Here is a 19,669-nt window from a genome sequence, read left to right on the forward strand (position 1 = left end):
TTGAGTCACTTCCTGCTAGGTGCCTCCCCTGACGACAATGACGGCGACACAAGGCGAGATTCACGCTGCGGTAGTTTGAGGAGCATGATATGAACTGACGTTGAAGTCTTGTACACCAAGTTCGCCTGATCTGAAAACGGTGAGACCTGTCGTCCGCCAGCTCCGCGCCCACAGAGCATCGGCCCGTAATTTGTAGGAATTTCGTGAGCTGCTTGTAGACACCGGGTGCCACATATCTTCGGGAATGGAGGACCTGTCGAACGCATGCCACGTGGAGTCGCTACTCTATTGCGTTCTAAATGTGAGCCAACATCCTGTTAAGCAGGTAGTGATAATATTTTTGCTCACCAGCGTATAAATATTTGGACACGTATATCCTTGCGAGGTGGAATCGTAGTATTCATAAATCAAATATTCTGTTTTGAGTTCTTTTAAACAAAATTCTCGTGATGTAACTTTCCACCTGCGATCTTGTTCGTACTTTGAAGATTAATACACGCACATAGAGCTTAATTAGCAAACTGAAGTGGTAGGTAGCATGCAGGTGGCAGTAGTAGTAGTAGTAGCATTAGCAGTAGTATCCAGAAATAAGTGACAAATGGAAATTTGTACCATGGCCAGGTTTCGAACCCACATCTCTTGCTGACCACCAGGGCACAGTGGCCTTGGACAACTGCAAGGACTACCTTAGCACGCCTCCCTCCTCAATCCAAATTCCCATTCAAGGCTCAACCCACGTGGTATAATCCCTAAACTCGAACATTTCCGGCCTCGGTATAAGTTTTCATTTGTCGCTTGAGTCTGGATATATACATCATAGATGTTTGAGACCTGAAAAAATGTGTGAAACCACTTAGTTTCATTTTATATCCAGGAAGAAGAAGAAAATTTTACAGAATTTTTTCGTCTCAACGGCATTCGAACAGTATTGACAATAATGAACAACTGTCTTCTGAGAAAGATAAAATTTCAGTTAACACAGAATTTTTTTTGCCTTCTCAGAAACAGGCGTTATACGAGCCACCGTGAAATTATTAATGAATCACGCAATGAGAATGACGCTCCAAGTTCTTCTTTTAAACATTTAAGGAAGATGTTAAAATTTTGCATACATGAGTTTAAAATCCCATAAACAGTGAGAGAATCAAAATTAACAGAATTTACAAGTTTCACAACAATTTTCCGTTATTCAGTAGATGAGTTGATATAACACATAAACAATGGCAGAACACGATTCACATACCCTCTCGCAATCCGTCTTCCGCCAGTACACACTCTTCCATCCTCCGGACTTAACAGAAATCGTACTCCAAAACTTGCGAGGGTAGCATTCCTGAGAAACTGCCAGAAAGTTTCATATCACGCACGTTCCGCTGAAGAGAGAGAATTCGTTCTGGACACAATCCGCTAGGCTATGGTTAAACTATTTCTCAGCCATATCCTTTCTTCCAGGAGTGGTGAACCCGCAATGTATGGCAAAACAACTATAAAGTTTGGAACACAGAAGAGACTTACTGGCGGAAGTAAATCTATGAGGTAGAATCCTGAGTCGTGTTTGGATAGCTCACACGGTACTCCATTTTCTCTCCAAAGGTAAAAGTCCCAAGTTCTTGTTTCAGTCCGGCACACAGTTTTAGTTCCCCAAATTTCTAATCAGCTTTCACTCCTCTACAAAGTGAAAATTCCTTTTGCTGAAACGGTAACTTGGTACTTCTAACTGATCAAGATGAATATTCTTCTTGTTTTCAGAGATGTTTGTAAACGTTCACGAATAGAACTCCTGTAAGGATGCTACCGTATAGGAAATGAGTAAACTACAGCGCAAGGGAAGTGCCTAGAGACCGGAAGAATAGGTTACAACTACTCGCTGGAAAGCCGCGGAGGTAGACTCCAATGCAGCGGAACTGTTCGTTAATGGAGCGGCTTCTTCGTCGGCACAAAGTTCTTGTTCATCACATTAACTGTTACACAAGACACTGCACTTACCAGTTAGCTGGGATCGTACAGCTGAGGAGATAATATTGAAACCCAAACAAATGGTTCAAATGGCTGTAAGCACTATGGAACTCAACATCTGAGGTCATCAGTCCCCTAGAACTTAGAACTACTTAAACCAAACTTACCTAAGGACGTCACACACATCCATGACCGAGGCAGGATTCGAAACTGCGACCGTGGCAGTCACGTGGTTCCGGACTGAAGCGCCTAGAAACGCTCGGCCACCGCGGCAGGCAAACTCAAACATCCTGGGTTTTGTGGACGTAATATGTGGGTGACGTTTCACGCTCTGATACATAAGTCTACAACCTATTTGCGCGTTACACATCGGACACTACAGTGAGAGAGGGAATCGCGTAGCAGTACACCCACCAGACGTAAATAGGGAAGCACACCTATTATTAGGAGCGAAGAGCTGGCGACTTGCCATGTGCGTGATGTGGTCTTTGCGTTTTGCCGTCGACGTATTGAATGAACGTATCATACAGCTGCTCAGTGGAGGAAATACTCTGTTAACGCAATCCTGTTTACAAAACGAAACTGAATGACTGAAGTAGAAGTGTGATTGTTGGCTTTTTTCTTTTCCAGTACTAAACAGTTGTTTTCCTACGAAGTTAAAGAAAAATTTCAAATATTATAGACTGACTACCTTACGGAATAATTTCTAAAAGAGAAATGGTTCAAAGGATGTTTCTGTGTTAACTATTATTGGGTTTGACACAAAAGAAAATATTTCCGTGCCAAAGTAGCTAATTTTTTTCATTGCATTTAGAGACGGACGATATGTTAATACATAGGCTCCCCCAATCCAGTGGGAGAAGATTATACAGCTGGTATAAGATCTTATGATAAGATGAACTAACGGCCGGAAATGAATATCAGGTGTTTTGTTGACGTAACTTACACTTTTTAGTAACACCTTAAGGAGAACGTATGCGAAGTTGCAGTACTTTAAAAAAAAAAACTTTAAAGTACAAATGTTTTCCAGGCAATGTAATTGAATTTGACACATTTTAAGGAATGTTGTCTGGATACAAATATAAGTTTTCACGCTTATTGAAGTTATACGCTTTTAATTATAAACAATCGAAATTTTTTCAATAAGATGAGTAAAAAAGCCACTTGATTGAAAAATCTTTCAGAAAGAAATTAATGTATTTTTGAACAAAGTCCAATTTAGCGTTAAAAACATCTGCGGAACAGGATATTTATATCTTCTTTTGCTAGACTTTTACAGCTCTCCAAATTTCTGGGAAAAAATTTACCTGATCTTAGGGCATTTCTTTTCGTAAATGCCTTTCTGTTGTGGTAAATGAAAATTCCTTCCACAGAATGTTTCACTATAGTACTGACTAATTGCAAGCCAAATTTAAGTACTATAATGTCAGTGGTTTATGAGGAAAAGATACGTGAAGTTGCCAAAATGTAAGTTACTGGAAACTTGAATCAAAGATTTCACAGTGTTTGTATTAGATCTTACCTTATCTGGGTGAACTAGTACAAAACATATGCATTCTTCTCTTCATCCTCAACAGTCTTTTCTTTGCTTGTCCTCTTACGTTAACCTGATTTTCGAACTGAGTTACAAAAATGTCAGTTGCACCAACTCCCTTGTTATCAATTTCTTTCAATATCGACAGTGTGAAACCTCCTGAATCGTATCCGGCCTCTGTAGAGTCCATAGTCTGCAAGTTTATCAAACTTAAAAACCAAACAAGAGTCATACGCTGCAGTTTCGTCAGCAGTTGTGGAAACAACTGATGTCTTGCGGGATGGTTTTCCTATGAGAGATTTGTAACTTTCCTTAGGATTTTGAGTCTTTCCATGCGCACACTTTTGTAGAGGTTCTGGATCTGTGAAACACCTGAATGTTCCCCACACTGTGACTGCATAGAACAGGAAGACAAAATCGCAGAAGTACTAATATGCGCCATTGCAGAACAAAGGGGCATGACCTCGTGCAAGTTTTTGTTAATTATTACTTTTATCACTCTTTGGCGTGAAATTGGAAAGTAATATTCTGGATTAGAAATTTCAGTAGCATGCAGTAAACGAAAATCCAATAAAATTTTTTTCGCAATTTTGGTCGCTTTGACATACGTCCCCCCTGAAGCCCAAAGCAGTTGTGCAAAGCGGCAAGCGCCGGGCACAAAACATACATTACAATGGCGCTCAACAAAAAAATCAATTTTAAAAATTTTCACAAAACTGACTTTTATCATCATACTAAGCAAGGCAAAGACAGGAAGAATTTGGCAAAAAGTAAACAGTTATTTTAAGATGTGGTTTCACTGTGGAATATAATTTCATAATTTCACAAAATTAACTTTTATTATCATAGTAAGCAACGAATACAAGAAGACATTGGCAAAATGTAGATGGCCAATTGTTTTAAGGTTATTGTTTCATTTTGGAACCACTTACACAGACAGATTTCAATCACCCATCAATTCATGAGATGTATATGTGAATGCAATTTCGCAGTTTTCCTATACACAATCCTCATCTCAAAACTTCCATGAACACATAATGCTTAAAGTAAATTAGTCCTGACCAACAAGCAAAAATGGGCCTAAATATAATAAATTTATACCAAAAGTACATTCTGTTCCAGTGGTAACATTTCGTAAATACTCATAAAAACGTTAGTACAAACTAAATATTAGATTACAATAACTGTAGCTATACTTACTTTCTCTGTCAATGACCTCTTCAAAAGGATCACTATAAAAAGACCATGTGTCACAATCTCATCTCGTACAATCACGCAGCACAGTCTCCGGACCGACTGCTACTTTGAACGCTGTAAGTGACCGTTACAATGCACTACGTTCATAGAACTACCTCAGTGAAATTCTAGACATCTCTCCTTTGCAACAGCGTCGGTGGTCTCATGCGAAAGGCAGTGGTATTTAAAAAAAATTGATAATATAATGGTTCCAGACAGAAACCACTGCTACTCAAAGGATTAAAGATTTACCACACATTCTCGAATATAACTAAAATCAAATGGTTCTGAGCACTATGGGACTTAACTACTGAGGTCATCAGTCCCCTAGAACTTAGAACTACTTAAACCTAACTAACCTAAGGACATCACACACATCCATGCCCGAGGCAGGATTCGAACCTGCGACCGTAGCGGTCACGCGGTTCCAAACTGACGCGCTTAGAACCGCACGACCACACCGGCTGGCTCGAATATAACTGTTCTCTCTCGAACAAAGACACGGGCAACTACAACTCTAGCTTCCACTTACTCCTGGAAGCTTCCTTTGTTGCATGTCTATGGCTCAGTCAACATATTTTTATCCAGACATACTACAGATGTGCAGCATATATTATAAACTTTTTTAAGAAAGAGGGAAGCACCATATTTTATTTTACTTATCTATACTCGCCTCTATGAAACTTGATTGTGGTCGTCAGATTGGCCTCCCATTATTAACAATACGATAGATCCGTCCACCAAAAATGGAATACTAATCAGTGATATTTACATAATTCAAAGATATTTATTGAATCTTTGGAAAAAATAACCTTTCTTAAATAATTGATTTATAGTTTAAATTTGTGTACATTCATAACGAGTGTACAGACGTAAGTAAATGAAATTTAAGGAAAAAAAGCAGAAGAAAACTTTCTGAGACACTGTAATTTTACATTTTGATCAGAAAAATAAAATTTTATGTTTTGTTGACCAAATAAGTTTAGTGTCCAACATAAAATGTAGCAGTAAGGGAACCCCTTACTACAGAAAATTTGTTGCTCTACTGAAGGTGACGTGCTTGCAGCTTGCAACTAGAATCGCCATGGGGCGCTTAACACTATAATATAGGGAACACAAAATGAATCAAATATCAGTCATTCGTTAAAAGTATACACAATAACAACACTCGTACTAGCCTGAAGGTAAATTCTACACTTATTACCTAACTCAGCATACGATGATTACCTAGCAGATGTTCACTCATGGACTACCGCCGGTTGTCAGTCCATTAGATCAGGCTCTATGAAAGTTGAACGCTTTGACACTCGGCGTTGAGTGTCCGAGAAATCAATCACTAGTAGCTGCTGCGCAGTAACTGCGGCAACTGCAGATAACTGTATGGCAATCTAGAATTTGGTGGCTACTGTAGACAAGTGATCGACAAGTGGTGATCTGACCAAGTGCTCAACAGGCGTGCCGAATAAGTCTGTGCGTACACATTTATCTTTTAACAGCGGAAGGATCTGTTTTGCAGATGCAGCAAGTAGTCGCTGGTGTCGGTACCCTCTGTGGCGGATGACATTACTATTGGCGGATAGAGCGAGCTACACTGCGCAACACGATTAACAGGGCCACTTTTTCAAACCCCATCACTTTCTCCCATTCCAAAGCATGAGTTCGAAATTTGGCTCGAAGGTGCCTACAACCTTCTTCTGTGATCGTACAAAAGCGTGGCACTTTCGGCAGCCCTCATACACTATGCGATCAAAAGTATTCAAATACCCCCCAAAACATACTTTTTTCATATTAGGTGCATTGTGCTAACACCTACTGCCGAGTACTGCATATCAGCGACCTCAGTAGTCATTAACATTATGAGAGAGCAGACTGGGGCGCTCCGCGGAACTCACGTACTTCGAACGTGGTCAGATGACTGGGTGTCACTTGTGTCATACGTCTGTACGCGAGATTTTCACACTCCTAAACATCCCTAGGTCCACTGTTTCCGATGTGATAGTGAAGTGGAAACTTGAAGGGACACGTCCGGCACAAAAAAGTACAGGCCGACCTCGTTTGTTGACTGACAGAGACCGCCGACAGTTGAAGAGGGTCGTAATGTGTAATAGGCAGACATCTATCCAGACAATCACACAGGAATTCCAAACTGCATCAGGATCCACTGCAGCTACTATGACAGGCGGGAGGTGAGAGAACTTGGATTTTATGGTCGAGCGATTGCTTATAAGCCACACATCACGCCGGTAAATGCCAAACGACGCCTCGCTTTGTATAAGGAACGTAAACATTGGACGACTGAATAGTGTAAAAACGTTGTGTGGAGTGACGAATCACGGTACACAATGTGGCGATCCGATGGCAGGGTGTGGGTATGGCGAATACCCAGTGAACGGCACCTGTCAGCGAGTGTAGTGTCAACAGTAAAATTCGAAGGCGGTAGTGTTACGGTGTGGTCTCTTTTTCATGGAGTGGGCTTGCACCCCTTGTTGTTTTGTGTGGCACTATCACAGCACAGGCCTACATTCAAATTTTAAGCATCTTCGTGCTTTCCACTGTTGAAGAGCAATTAGGGGACGGTGATTGCATCTTTGAACACGATCGAGCACCTGTTCATAATGCACGGCCTGTGGCGGAGCGGTTATACGACAATAACATCCCTGTAATGGACTGGCCTGCGCAGAGTCCAGACGTGAATCACACACAACACCTTTCAGGTGTTTTGGAACGCCGAGTTCGTGCCAGGCCTCACCGACCGCCGTCGATACCACTCCTCAGTGCAGCACTCCGTGAAGAATGGGCTGCTAATGCCCAAGAGACCTTCCAGCACCTGATTGAACGTAAGCCCGCGAGAGTGGAAGCTAAGGGTGGACCACACCGTATTGAACTCGAGCATTGCCGCTGGAGTACCCCGTGAACTTGTAAGTCATTTTCAGCCAGGTATCCGGATACTTTTGATCACATAGTGTATTTCGCATGTGGCCAGCAAGCACTAATGCAGTGATATAGCGAGACTCAGCTCAGGTTGGGCCGATGGGGTTGCCGGCACATAGTCATCTGTGAGTGAATGTATCTGTACAGGGACATTTTTTAAATACCCGTCAAAGGTGTGCGAGGGCACCGAGGGCGTTGCCAAACTAGGGGGGAGGGTGCGGGGGGGGGGGGGGAGGGGGGGGGGAGGACAGTGGTTTAGAGGGATTTTTTGCTCTTTTATTCATGTGCTTGTCATTGTCAGATTGCCGTGTGATTATGCCACACGACGGCTCAAATCAGGACTAAACAAGCATAAAGACACTTTTCTGCTTCGGATCATGTTTGTACTTCGCCGAATGTTTTTGAACGGTCTCTAGTGATTCCATCCTCCTTACCACAATTAAAATTGCGGTCACACTCCACTGCAAACTGGTTCGATCGTGTTCTGTGAGGTTGCAGCCCTACGATGTCCTTAGAGACAGGTCGAATCGTTGTCAGCAGTGTCTAAGGTTTTCTAGAGCACCGTTCTATTGCGCTTCACACGGAAAATTGTCATTCTTCGACCGCGAGATGTATGTGTACGAACGCCTCAGCCGGCCGGAGTGGCCGAGCGGTTCTAGGCACTACAGTCTGGAGCCGCGTGACTGCTACGGTCGCACGTTCGAATCCTGCCTCGGGCATGGATGTGTGTGATGTCCTTAGGTTAAGGAGGTTAAGTAGTTCTAAGTTCTAGGGGACTGATGACCACAGCAGTTAAGTCCCATAGTGCTCAGAGCCATTTGAACCATTTTTTTTAACGCGTCAAGCGAAGGAGTGGTTTCATTGACACCCTCTGCGCCACGTCTTGAGACCTTTTCGTGTCGATTCTGACCGTCGGTAACTGAAATGCTTTTCCTAGATGTGGGTAAAGAGGGCAAAGAGGAGAGGGAGTGACGACCCTCCCATCATGTGACACGTTCCCGGTGGCGTTACGCACACTTGTCATGAAATTTGGTGTTAATGTGACATCATTAACCCACCTTACACCTCGCATGAACTTCTGAGCTCTGGCCTTTTTTTCCACACGTGTCGACACCTTGCTGTTTGAAGCGTCTCCGAGCCCGAGGGTAAAGTCGCAGGCTGCTACGTTATTGCACCATTAAAGAGGAAGACTGTAGGCACCTTCGAGCCAAATGTAGAACTTCTGCATCGGAATGGGAGAGAATAACGGGGTTTCGAAAAAGTGACCCTTTAACTCGGTTGCGCATTTTATCTGTAGGTGTTCTGGCGGAAGCGTAAAAGAATCCTGCTGTGTGTGCCCTGTATGTGGCGACTGATCTGCACCATGCGTTACCACGGTGTAGACTGCCTGGCAGGTGGTGCCCTCCGTAGCTGTGTACCGTGTGTGACGATGGACACAGAATAGAAATTACAATAGCCGGTTCGGCTATGAAAGAAACTCAGGCACAGGCCTTACTACGCAACTGTCACTTTAAAAAAGAAATCTCTAACGATGTAATTGAACCCCACGTCATGAAAATAACAAAATGATTTGATCCATACCGCGCTGCGATAGCTAATGAAGAAACCGATACCTGACGAAACGAATTCCCCTGCTCTCAAAACCATTAAATTCTCCTATTTTAGCTGGGATTTCACAAACCAACGACTTCACGTATTGCAAAGCAACGCTGCAGTATCTCTGAAGAAACGTAAACAGTCGTAAAGCACATGGATGACCTGCAATACTCATTCAATAGCGCGTACCTCCTACAGTAATTTGTTCGGTCATCAGTTCCTAATCTCAGGATAATCAGTTTAAAATCCTCTACCATTTGCATAACCTCCGCCCTAAAAGGAATACCTATAAGGAGCTGTAAAGCGAATTTCAAGTACAGGGTCTTGAATTAACTGAAAAAAGAACATTCGTTGTTCTTTCAAAACATTCATACAAAAAGCATATGTTTACAGTGGAGAAAGACAAGTATGGCATGCCGAATACTCTCACTGAACCAGACCCTCAACAAATAGCAACAGATGTGACGAGATTCACAGAGAATATCATTGAAAATAGTGAAACCCAGACCCAGTAACGATCCGTATGTGTAGTAACGTTTAAATCTCAGTATGACACACAGCACATTTATTAGGGTGGGATACAGTGCTCTGTTGATCATCACGTGAACCGGTCCATAAATGCTTCCACTGCCTCAGATTGAACGACGTGAAAGCATTGTATCGCTGTAACACTCGGTGTGCTAAGCATGGTGGATCGCAGGTACTTGCTGACTCCACAGTTAGTAGAGTTCCTAAATGTTTGCTTTGCTGCTGTATTCACCTCGCCACAGACCGTAGTTGCGCAGTTTATCGACAGATAGCATCAGTCAAGTAAACACAATTTTTCGGCACTCTGCTTCTTTCGCCGTACTTCTGCGTAGTAAGCAAATTTTAAATACAGGGTCTCACTAAGCTGAGAAAAAATCCAGGAGAAGATAATGACATTTCCTCTAAAAGTATCAACAACAAAACCGACTGATGCAAAAAATACACTACTGGCCATTAAAATTGCTACATCAAGAAGAAATGCAGATGATAAACGGGTATTCATTGGACAAATATATTATACTAGAACTGACATGTGATTACGTTTTCACGCAATTTGGATGCATAGATCCTGAGAAATCAGTACTCAGAACAACCACCTCTGCCCGTAATAACGGCTTTCATACGCCTGGGCATTGAGTCAAACAGGGCTTGGATGGCGTGTACAGATACAGCTGCCCATGCAGTTTCAACACGATACCACAGTTCATCAAGAGTAGTGACGCGTATTGTAACGAGCCAGTTGCTCGGCCACCATTGACCAGACGTTTTCAATTGGTGAGAGATCTGGAGAATGTGCTGGCCAGGGCAGCAGTCGAACGTTTTCTGTATCCAAAAAGGCCCGAAAAGGACCTGCAACATGCGATCGTGCATTATCCTGCCGAAATGTAGGGTTTCGCAGGGATCGAATTAAGGGAACAGCCACGGGTCGTAACACATCTGAAATGTAACGTCCACTGTTCAAAGTGCCGTCAATGCGAACAAGAGGTGACAGACGTGTAACCAATGGCACACTATACCATCACGCCGGGTGATACGACAGTATGGCGATGACGAATACACGCTTCCAATGTGCGTTCACCGCGATGTCGCCAAACACTGATGCGACCATCATGATGCTGTAAACAGAACGTGGATTCATCCGAAAAAATGTCGTTTTGCCATTCGTGCACCCAGTTCGTCGTTGAGTACACCATCGCAGGCGTTCCTGTCTGTGATGCAGCGTCAAGGGTAACCGAAGCCATGGTCTTCGAGCTGATAGTCCATGCTGCTGCAAATGTCGTCGAACTGTTCGTGGAGATGGTTGTTGTCTTGCCAACGTCCCCATCTGCTGACTCAGGGATCGAGACGTGACTGCACGATCCGTTAAGATGCCAGTCATCTCGACTGCTAGTGATACGAGGCCGTTGAGATCCAGCACGGCGTTCCGTATTACCCTCCTGAACCCACCGATTCCATATTCTGCTAACAGTCACTGGATGTCGACCAACGCGAGCAGCAATGTCGCGATACGATAAACCGCAATCGCGGTAGGCTAAAATCCGACCTTTACCAAAGTCGGAAACGTGATGGTACGCATTTCTCCTCCTTACACGAGGCATCACAAAAACTTTTTATCAGGCAACGCCGGTTAACTGCTGTTTGTGTATGAGAAATCGGTTGGAAACTTTCCTCATGTAAGCACGTTGTAGGTGTCGCCACCGGCGCCAACCTTGTGTGAATGCTTTGAAAAGCTAATCGTTTGCGTATCACAGCATCTTCTTCCTGTCGGTTAAATTTCGCGTCTGTAGCACGTCGTCTTCGTGGTGTAGCAATTTTAATGGCTAGTAGTGTAATTTCATTTCCTCTTTCATACAAAAATGTGATCTGCAGCAAATCTAACTTCCAAGAGGGTCCAAAAATACATGTACAACGCTATCCATTAAAATTTGAACACCATGAAGACGCCATGCAACAAACATCAAAATGCTATAAAGCGCATTGCATGCTTTGATGTACTAATGGTTAGCATATCGCCGCAGCCTCATAAAGCAGGTGACAGTAAAGCTATCTACAATTTATGCAGGGTGATTCAAAAGTCATGTCCCATAGGACAAATAGGGCGAACCAGAATACCACCGACAAACTTTCAGAAGTGATAGTATGGGATAAAACAAGAAAAAAAGTCTAGTAAACATGGCTCTAAAATGCATATCTTAAAAGTTACGAGCACTTCTTTATCTTCGTTACTGTGAAATAAATCTCTTCTACTGCAGTCTCTTTGCTTTCCATATTTTCATGCTTAGTAGTATGGACCAAAACAAGAAAAAATATCCTGTGAACATGGGCTCTAAAGTGCATACCTTAAGAACTATACGCACTTGTTCAGTACAAGAGATGTGTTTCACAGTAGCGAAGATGACCGTTTGTTCATGAATCCCAAGGTGTGCTCTTTAGAGCCCATGTGTATTGGAAATTTTTTTCTTGTTTTGGTTCATACGACCAGTCTCAAAACATGGAGAGAAAAGAGTTTACGGCAGAAGAGATGTGTTTCACAGTAACGAAGATGAAGAAGTGCTCGAAGCTCTTAAGGTAAGCATTTTAGAGGCCATGTTTTCTTCCCTACAATCGCGTACCTTCAACTGTATACGTTTACGCCATACACCCTGTTCAGAGCATAGCTTAATGCTCAGTTTATTGGGAATGGTACACATGATAGTGTTACTACAAGCGTTACACCTCTATACTCTCTTTTTCAAGAGATTTCGATTCATCCTAAACAAATCACTTGATCCAATTATAAAAACAAAATACTTGCTTCAGTATCTTCGTTGATACAAGAGTATTTTCAGTTCATCAGAGTTATGTGCCCCTCTGCCTATAATCATTTGCCGGAACGTCGTTTCGATACCTTGAAACGTTTGTGAAATAAAAGGGATGCAAATTTTAGGTGATCATCCTGTGTATATGCAAATATACTAGATAGAATTAAGTATGAAAATCAGCATCTTCGAAAATGAAGATATGCTATTTCAGGAAGGTTATTATACAAAAACAAAAATCTTTCGCAAGTAAGAAGAAAATAAAAGAAGACAAAGTCTCTAAATGCATGTGTCTGTTACTAAAGGCGTGGCTATAATCTCTGGAAAACAATATTAGAAACACGATACAATGTACTGAATTAAATAAAACCTTAGAAAAACTTGCATAGTGTCACGTAGGTAAAGTGACTGGCTTATGTTTTTTTTTATTTTATTTTCATACTTTTTCGATACAACCACATGAGCATTTCACAAACCGCTCGCAGCATTTGCCTTTAGTCTGAAGATGATGATTGCCTGGTCGAAAGCGGTAACGGCATTGTGAAATGCTCATGTGGTTGCGTCGAAAAAGTATGAAAATTACAAAGAATTAGTAACTTATTTTCTAATACAATTCTGAAAATGATTATAGTTTCACACAGCGTATACCTTCCGGTAGTTTTTCTATAAAGTATTTCCAACATTTACATTATTATTTTAAGCATCATTTCTCAAAATGCCAATCACCACAATTTCTTGTATTATTTCTAGGTGTTCAACATATTTTAAGTAAATTTTGTTTTTTCTGCCTTCCTTACATGGAAGGAACCTATAATTCAGCAGCTATCTTCCTGTTTCGACGGTTATAATTTCTTGTCGTTATTGCTGTCTCTGTTCATATCTGCTGCAACGTAGCCCATTTTAATTATATTTTTTACTGCTGCAGCATAAGCGCCCTCACCATAAAAAGGATAGTGCGACCATGGATTCACAGCGACTTCATCTTTCGGAGAACTAGTACCGGGAGAGAATACTACAAACACTTGGACGTTATACACAGCTTCACGAAGAAGGTGAGCCTTATGTTTCATGTTAACAGTAACTGACATGCATTCTTTTGACGGGATAGGGGAAATCATAAGGAAGTAAAGAATTTTTTTCTTGTAACATCAACTGCTCTTTAAACATAGTTTTTTTCTTTATTTTACGCTGATAAAACTTGGGAGGGATTATCCACTGTCATCCAACTGTTCAACACTACTTCAGTATGACTGCAGTCGTAGAAAATTTTGTCGGTTAATAATGATGATTTTAATAGAACTAAATGACCAGACAGAGTACCCAACAAAATTTTCCTAAGGAATTTCTATAATTTGCTCACATACTAAGTAGAGCCATGAAGAAACATATTCCGATGTGAGCCATGCAATGTATATACTAGTTCTACATGATGTAAATCTGTTGTCCCGTCTTTATTGTTTGTAAATGTCATTCCAACTATGAGTGAAATACGTAATATTAATTCTTTTATATAAATGTAATACATTATTTTTTATTGTTATATCTCAGGTAGTCTAATTAAGCACTCACTAATGCACTTATTTAATAGCCTCATCGATTACTCAGCACATACTTGCTAAACTGTTTCACTTCTTTTTCGTCATACAGAGGATTAAATTAGAAATAGTGTTTCATAACCTCTAAGCAAAATATAATTTGACCATAGAAATAATTTTCGTATGTAAACAAAGATGTAAGTCGGAAACATAGCGGATACTGGGCTATTTTTAAGCAAGGTAGAAGTGGAAAAGTGTTTGTGCCACATCTATGAACAAGAAAAGAGGGACAACAACAATCAGAGTAGAAAGTAAGCACATCTAACCAGAAATATATCGTAAACATACAAGTAGATATTTTGTAAAGGCAGCTGCAGTATTCAATTTGCCGTCGATATTTTAACGATGTATTTACTGAAGATGCAAATATGTCTTACGCTAATTACAGATGGATGATTGCCCGAAACGCGTATTAGCTTACATAAAAATACAGAAAAGTGGCTGGTTGCCGTATTTCTTAAAATAACACTACATACCATTTAGATAAATCACTAAGATATTATTTTAGTTTATTTTCCCTTTTCTCCAAGTGTATTTCACTCTCCAGAGACACAAGCGTGAGCGACGTAGGCCCTACATACTAGGTCCTAACGCGAACAGTTCTAAAGTAGTGCTCCAGGTTTTGGAGTCTTTATTAAGAAGGTATGGCAGTAGACTACGAACGAATTCAAACACTCTCGGTTATTACGTCCTCGAAATATTATTTTTAAATTCCATTAAGCTAATTTGTCATATAAGGATGTGCTGAGAAACATGGATGTTGAACATGTAAATAATTTATCTTATAAAACAGCGACTGACGAATTCGAGACAGTTGAATTATGTGATTCGCAACAGTGCTGATTACTAGAAGTTATCTGAGGGGGATTTCACAACAGCACTAGTATTCGAAGCACAGTAATCATTATTCTAAGCCACAATCGTCACACACGGCTCTTAACGCCGCACAGATGCTTGTTACAGAGCGTCAAACCACTAAAAACAAACAAATAATTATGCTGAGTGTCTGTATTCGGAATTTCCCTGTCCGAGACAACTCACACATTATCTTTAAATAACTATTTAAACCAATCTTTTTGGTTGGTTGCGGATTTTTAGCTAAAAATCTAGGTTATTTCGTTTTTCTATTTTATTTAATAAAAATGTTTGTTTCCCGGTGATGAAGACGCTACACAGTCTCTTTATAATTTTTTTATAAGGCATTTGAGGAAATTGCCAAAATGCTTCGTTCAGCAAGTTAGGTATAGAAACCTTTACGCGTACTTGTTCGCCTGAAGTAGTGTTCCGTCTATTAGTGATAACTGTGGCCACATTACCTTCGTAAGAGTCTCTTACTTCTCTGTTTTGAGTAGTACTTTTAGATTACAGAACAGGATTTCTCACAAACTTCACGGAAAGTTATACTGTTGGAACTTCTTCTCTCTTTGATTTCGGAACTTTGGGAAACCTTGTACATATTTCTTTGTGTTACACAAACAGTAAATGTTATACTACATTAGCGCTGTACGTAAGGTGCTTCTTTTTAACCGTTAATTCATGTTTCGTAATTGAAAATACGCATAGTAGTATTGTCGTTACCTAGTAACTCAAAATGTGTTTATTAATTTTACAGGGGTCCTGTTGGTTTCACTGCTAATGCTTCTTAAATTTTATTAAATTTTATTATTTTTAAGTGGCCTATGTCCTTCATAGATGGTATGATTTACATATACAGCATTAATTCCGTATTTACTTCGCAGGTCATTAAACAAAGGCAATTATCGCGGAAGATGAAAGAGGGTGTGACCAAAGACGCACTCGTGGACGACATTGGTATGTTATTGACTGTAGCTTCTTCTGCGAAGTATATTTACATTTGGACCAGAATTGTATTTCGATATTTTTGCAGGTCGAAAACGACGTTTGGCATTCTTGGACCTCCTACTAGACGCTTCCGAGAATGGACAGAAACTTAGTGACCAAGAAATACAGGAAGAGGTCGATACATTCATGTTTGAGGTATAAAAATGACTGTCTAATTCTACGACGCTTTGTTCATATACTGTTGAAAATGGTCTTGGTTGACGAATCTGAATGTGGTGATCCAAAAGAAAAGTATAACTGGTGCTAGCTGATTCCAAGAAAATACGTTCAGAAAGTATAGCGCTCTAATTAACGTTTCATTCAACAGTTCTGTTTAACCATTTGTAGTACTCCAGCGGAAGCGCAGACGATAACTTGTGTTGGTTGCAATTGTTTCCCATGTAGTGATTCCCAAGAAAGCATTGCTCTTACACAAGGACGACACACATATTGCTAGAAGGCCACGTGCAGTTTCCGCTCTCGTGTTATGTCACTGCGTTACCTAACAGGAGAGTGCACGCCATGTGGGCGTGGTGGGTACACTACTTCCTGTCATGTTATATCGCAGTGGATGTCGCCTGGCCTTTCAACTGTGGCATCGAGCAACGTCTCTGAAATGGGGCAGTTTTCCTTTAATGTATGCGATCAGTCCAGTAAGCAGTACATTAATATGGTAACTGAATAATTTCAAATACGCTCAGAGTTTGACAGAATAATAATTACCTTTTTATCAAACTCTTTTCACTGATATCATTCTAATCCCTGATTTAATACTTTTTGTATACAGTAATGTGTAGTATTAATTTATTGAAAGAAAATCATTTTGGGAACACCAGTAAGTTGCTTTAGGAAAACAGACTGCTATGTGCATATAACTACAGAAACTGCTACGTTGTTTATGAGGCATATTCATTGTATTGATCAGGTGGCTTGCCAAAAATACACTGTCTGATCGGAAGCATCGACAAACTTGTCCATGGACGCTAAGATGGGATATGTCCATCATGCAGCTTTATGATGGCTTCAGGTGTGTGAATGTCTGCAGAGGAATAGCAGTCCATTCTACACCAGTAGTGGAAAGTAGAAGAGGTAGTGATGGAGGATACTGCGATCTGTAACGAAGCCGACGCTCGAACTCATCCCAAAGGTGTTCCATTAGATCCAAGGCGGTGATCTGAGAGGGCCAGTCCATTTCAGAAATGTTATTGTCCATAAGCTATTACGTTACACGATCTCCTTTATGACAGGGTGCATTGTCATGTTGATACAATCATCGTCTGCAAAACGTTCATCTACTGTTCGTAGTACATAATGCTGTAAAATGTGTTCATATTCTTCCTCATTTAGTGATCTTAAGCACAATTATGGGATTACATCCCAAGCACGAAAAACCCTCCTCTCTACTTTACTGTTGGCATTACACAAGGCGGGAGGCAACGTACACCAGACATTTGCGAAACTCAAAATTTTTCATTGGGTTGCCACAGGGTAAGCATGATTCATCACCCCAGATCACTTGTTTCCAGTAAAACACTGCGCAGTGACCTCGCTCTTTGTATCACATCAAGCGTTGCTTAACACCAACAACAGAAAATGTGTGGCTTATACGGAGTTGTGCAATCATTGTACCCTAATTTATTTTAACTCTCTACGGAGAGTCATTGTTGGTTCAAATGGCTCTGAGCACTATGGGACTTAACTTCTGAGGTCATCAGTCCCCTATAACTTAGAACTAATTAAACCTAACTAACCTACGGACATCACACACATCGATGCCCGAGGCAGGATTCGAACCTGCGACCGTAGCGGTCACGCGGTTCCAGACTGTAGCGCCTAGAATCGCTCGGCCACCCCGGCCGGCAGAGTCATTGTGCTAGCTCGATTGCCAGTAGCACTTTAGATCTCCTACCGCTGATTTCATGCGTTTTTTTTTTTACGTACATTAGGCCTCCCTGGTCTTGGTTTTATAGATGGTTGTTACTTCGCGTTTTCACTTCACGATCACATCACCAGCAGTCGACTTGGGCCGCTTTAGAACAGTTGAATTGTCCCTGATGGATTTGTTATTCAGGTGATATTCAGTGACTAGTCCGCACTGGAAATCACTTAGCCCTACTGACCGACCCTCTGTCATTGCTTTTCTAGCGACAACGCAATATTTGCCACTCCTTTAATATCAGCGGGTCCGCCTCTCTTGGAATCTAGTGGTCAATTCCGCATTACATACGAGTATCTGGATACTATTTATCATATAGTGTACTTTAAATTAAGTATCTTAGCAGGACGTAGATCATACATGACCATTTTACCGTATGCTCATTTTGAATGTGATCCGAGATACTGAAAATGAAACAAAAAGACCTGCCACTGCTGCAGCCTCTGCCTGGCCTAAGAATCCACTGGACGATAGGACTGGAGACGAATATGGCCAGCACGCCAACCTCAAATTTGTTACTGAAAACTTTCGAAGCCTCATTCAAGTAGCCCTTCTATTGTCCTCCCAGCCCGACTGGATTCAGTTTATGATCTTTCACTGAGTAAACTTTTTGGCGGTGACGGGAATCAAATGTTTTCTACAAGCGCAAGAGTGCAGCCACCAGTTGTTAGGTGTGATTCAGTGTACATACTTAACAATGAATTAAGAAAACCTTTCTAGTAGCGAGGAGCACACCATTTCTGTCAACGGCGACCACGCATCATGGGTATGACCTTCATATGACGTCGAAAGTGCTGGAAATCAGTCTTAATATAAGACCGCACTCGCCACCGGTAAAACGTGGGGAAGTGATCTCGCTCGATGCTGTGAAGGCTGTGCTCAATAGAACTGGTGTTACTTGAAATGACGAATCATTGAAGCCGCTTTCTATCTATTGAGGATTTCTCAAACCGTGCTGACTCAGTTCTGGGCCGGTAGACTGGTGAAATATTCGTGGTAAAGGTACAGTCTTGCAGTCGGACTAAAGGATATACATGTTGGGACATTAGTTTCCTGTAGTTGACAGCAAACGTATCAAGGCCATTTCAGTTCACATGAACATCTCAGAAACGAGAACACTTCCACCACCTGCTTAAATAGTGTCTTGTAGGCAAGTGGGAAGCATAGCATACTTGGTTTTCGAGGTACTTGTAACGTGCCATTGACTGTACCAGAGTGCACCTCTGCTAATCTGTCCATGCAACCATCATCAATAATTCGAGCGTCTGTTGGTGGCTTTCCTACGCCCATGCTAATCTGTCTGTCCTCTGAAGAGTGTTGAGCAACTATATACAAGCATAATTCCGAAACTAATCGTCTCTTATTTATTTTCATGGAAACTACAACTACTACGGAAAGAATAATGCTACAAGGCAAGATTTCAGCAACATAATTTCTTAAAAAACAGTCTGCATGCCGCGCTCATGAAAACATGAACCAACTGAGGTTAGCGAATGTCTTACAACTGAGTCTGGAAGATGTTGGTTTCGTAGTCCATTTTCATATCTCCAAAGATATAGTACAATGAAGACGCTAAATTAGGACTGTATGGTGGCTGTAAAGCACAATCCAGAAATATTTAACAATTAATTCGATGGTTGCAGAACTATTGGCCGCCTTAACGGAAATTTGTAGTTTTCACTGGCCTGACTGGAATTTTGGGACTTCAGCCTATTCA

The 19,669-nt window shown here is 41.2% G+C and overlaps 1 protein-coding gene across 1 annotated transcript in view; it reads left to right on the forward strand.

Moving 5' to 3' along the window:
• Positions 1–19,669, forward strand: part of LOC126412262 (cytochrome P450 4C1-like) — a 91,974-nt gene that overhangs the window by 48,848 nt on the left and 23,457 nt on the right. Inside the window, exons 6-8 of the mRNA XM_050081767.1 lie at positions 13,505–13,631; positions 15,914–15,986; positions 16,063–16,172. Of these exons, the coding sequence (XP_049937724.1) occupies positions 13,505–13,631; positions 15,914–15,986; positions 16,063–16,172 (310 nt within the window). The remainder of the gene's footprint in view (positions 1–13,504; positions 13,632–15,913; positions 15,987–16,062; positions 16,173–19,669) is intronic.

The sequence above is a fragment of the Schistocerca serialis genome, chromosome 7 (genome assembly GCF_023864345.2).
Source record: "Schistocerca serialis cubense isolate TAMUIC-IGC-003099 chromosome 7, iqSchSeri2.2, whole genome shotgun sequence".
Lineage (NCBI taxonomy): Eukaryota > Metazoa > Arthropoda > Insecta > Orthoptera > Acrididae > Schistocerca > Schistocerca serialis.